The 2,012-nt window shown below is 43.9% G+C and overlaps 1 protein-coding gene across 1 annotated transcript; it reads left to right on the forward strand.

Moving 5' to 3' along the window:
- The first annotated feature begins 11 nt into the window (after positions 1–11).
- On the forward strand, positions 12–1,592 carry LOC118756790. Its single transcript, XM_036491533.1, has 2 exons — positions 12–1,428; positions 1,500–1,592. Exons 1-2 carry the CDS (start codon positions 106–108, stop codon positions 1,515–1,517), a joined length of 1,341 nt encoding a protein of 446 aa, XP_036347426.1. The 5' UTR covers positions 12–105; the 3' UTR covers positions 1,518–1,592.
- Positions 1,593–2,012: the final 420 nt, after the last annotated feature.

Genomic DNA, 2,012 nt, shown 5'->3' on the forward strand with positions numbered 1-2,012 from the left:
AATCTTCGGTAATCCTCATACCAAGTAATCGCAAAAGGAAATTTATAACTTCAGGTGTAGAGTTCACCCATTATCTATCGGAATCTGGTAAGATATTAATAAAACATGGCCAATCCACGTCAAGACATTATTGACGTCCTACACGAAGCCCAAGTGGACTTTCCACCATCTGCTACCACGGCCCAGCTACGTAATTTATTGCGAAATGTGGTGGGCGGACATAGCAGTGCTGCTAGTGGAATGTCTTCCAATGCCGATTGTGGTGTACCCGATGATGTTGATACTATTACTAATGCCGATGCCGATGCCGTCCCCAATGCCGCTACTGACGTCGATGATTGTGCCGCTGATATGAACATACGGGCCACTGCCGTGCCTATAACTACTGCCGATGCTGTGTATGGTGCTGATGCCGTTCCCCCTGCCGTTACCGTCTCTTCTGTCGTTGCCGCTGCCGCTATTACTGATGTCGTCACTGCCTCTTCTGCCGCCATTACTGATGTCGTTACTGCCTCTTCTGCCGCTGCCAGCACCGCTCCCAATGCCGTTCCCAGGCTCGCAGATTTAGACCGGGAGGTGCTAGCACTGAAAAAGAGACTGGAGATGCTGAAATTAATGCAGCAAATTGAAGAATTGGAAAATCGGTCAGCGACGAAATGCCATCGAAAGCTTGATTTTGGTGATATCGAGCATGCCTTGCCGAAATTTAATGGTGATGACGTAGCCTATCCGGTTGAACATTTTATAAGAGACTTTGAAGAGATTATGCAGTCGACGGGAGCGGATGAGAATTTTAAATTGCTGGCACTCCGTCGCTCCTTAACCGGAACTGCGCGCGTGTTCCTCTCGACCACGACGGCGTTGAATTACTGTGCACTTAAGGGGGCTTTAATGAAAGAGTTCAATTTTGCGGTAACCAGGCAAGAGATCTACAAAATGCTGTCGCAGAGACGGTGGCGAAAGAAAGACGAATCAATGCATTGCTATGTTCTTTCAATGCAGGCTATCGCAAAGCGAGCAAACATTGCGGAGCAGGAGGTGGTCGATTTTATAATCGATGGTATTGGGAACAGTGTTCCAAATTCGCACTTACTTCTATCGGCGCAAAATACAGATGAACTTAAGGCTATCATCAGCCGCTACCAAAATAAATATTTCGCTACAAAGACTATAGACCAGAAGCCGCCGACTGCCGTGAAGCAGAAGACAGAGCAGAAACAACTTTGTTACAACTGCTCGCAAACTGGGCACATAAAACCGAACTGTCCATTTCCACTAAGGCCGGACGGGTCATGCTTTAAATGCTGGAGGATGGGGCACGATCATCGAGCTTGTCCCAACCCGAGGAAAATTCTCAAACGCAAAGATGATGTAGCTGCTGTAGTGGAGTACAGTGACGATGCCGAGATCGTTGGAGAGCACAATTATGTAAGCATAGAATTTAAGCTAGCTAGGGGAATAGTCTCTAACCTTATTTTTTCTCTTTTTGATACTGGCAGTCCGGTCAGTTTTATTAGATTTTCGGACGTCCCAAAAGAACTGAGTATGAAAGTAATGAAGAGAACTGCCTCCACATTTAAGGGAATCGGTGGAAAACCCCTATTAATTTTTGGTACAATTGAATGTAAAATTTCTTTCAAAAATAAAATGGATGTTGTTGAATTAAAAGTACTTGCTGATAGTTGTATGTCTTTGCCGGTTATTTTGGGACGAGACTTTTTGAAGTTATTTAATATAAAATTAGCTAGTATAGATGAAGACACTTTGAAAACTATTCATAACAGTAAAACGTATTTAAATAAGTCATTAAAAACTGTGAATACCCTCACAACTGACGGGGCCATCGGGAACTCGGTTAATGATATACCAAAGTTCCGAAACCATGACGTTAAAGACCGAAATGAATGTAGTATCAGTTTTGGTGCCGTTGAGGTCCCAGATCTTTTTTGTATTGAAGTGAGTATGGATAAAGATCGTCTTGATATTGATCCCAAGTTGCCTAAAGATCAACA

The sequence above is a fragment of the Rhagoletis pomonella genome, unplaced genomic scaffold, assembly GCF_013731165.1.
Source record: "Rhagoletis pomonella isolate Grant_MI unplaced genomic scaffold, Rhpom_1.0 Rhpom_scaffold_12177, whole genome shotgun sequence".
Classification (NCBI taxonomy): Eukaryota; Metazoa; Arthropoda; class Insecta; order Diptera; family Tephritidae; genus Rhagoletis; species Rhagoletis pomonella.

Coding starts and splice junctions, on each gene's coding strand:
- LOC118756790 (XM_036491533.1), top strand. CDS start 106: ATGGCCAATCCACGTCAAGACATTATTGACGTCCTACACGAAGCCCAA.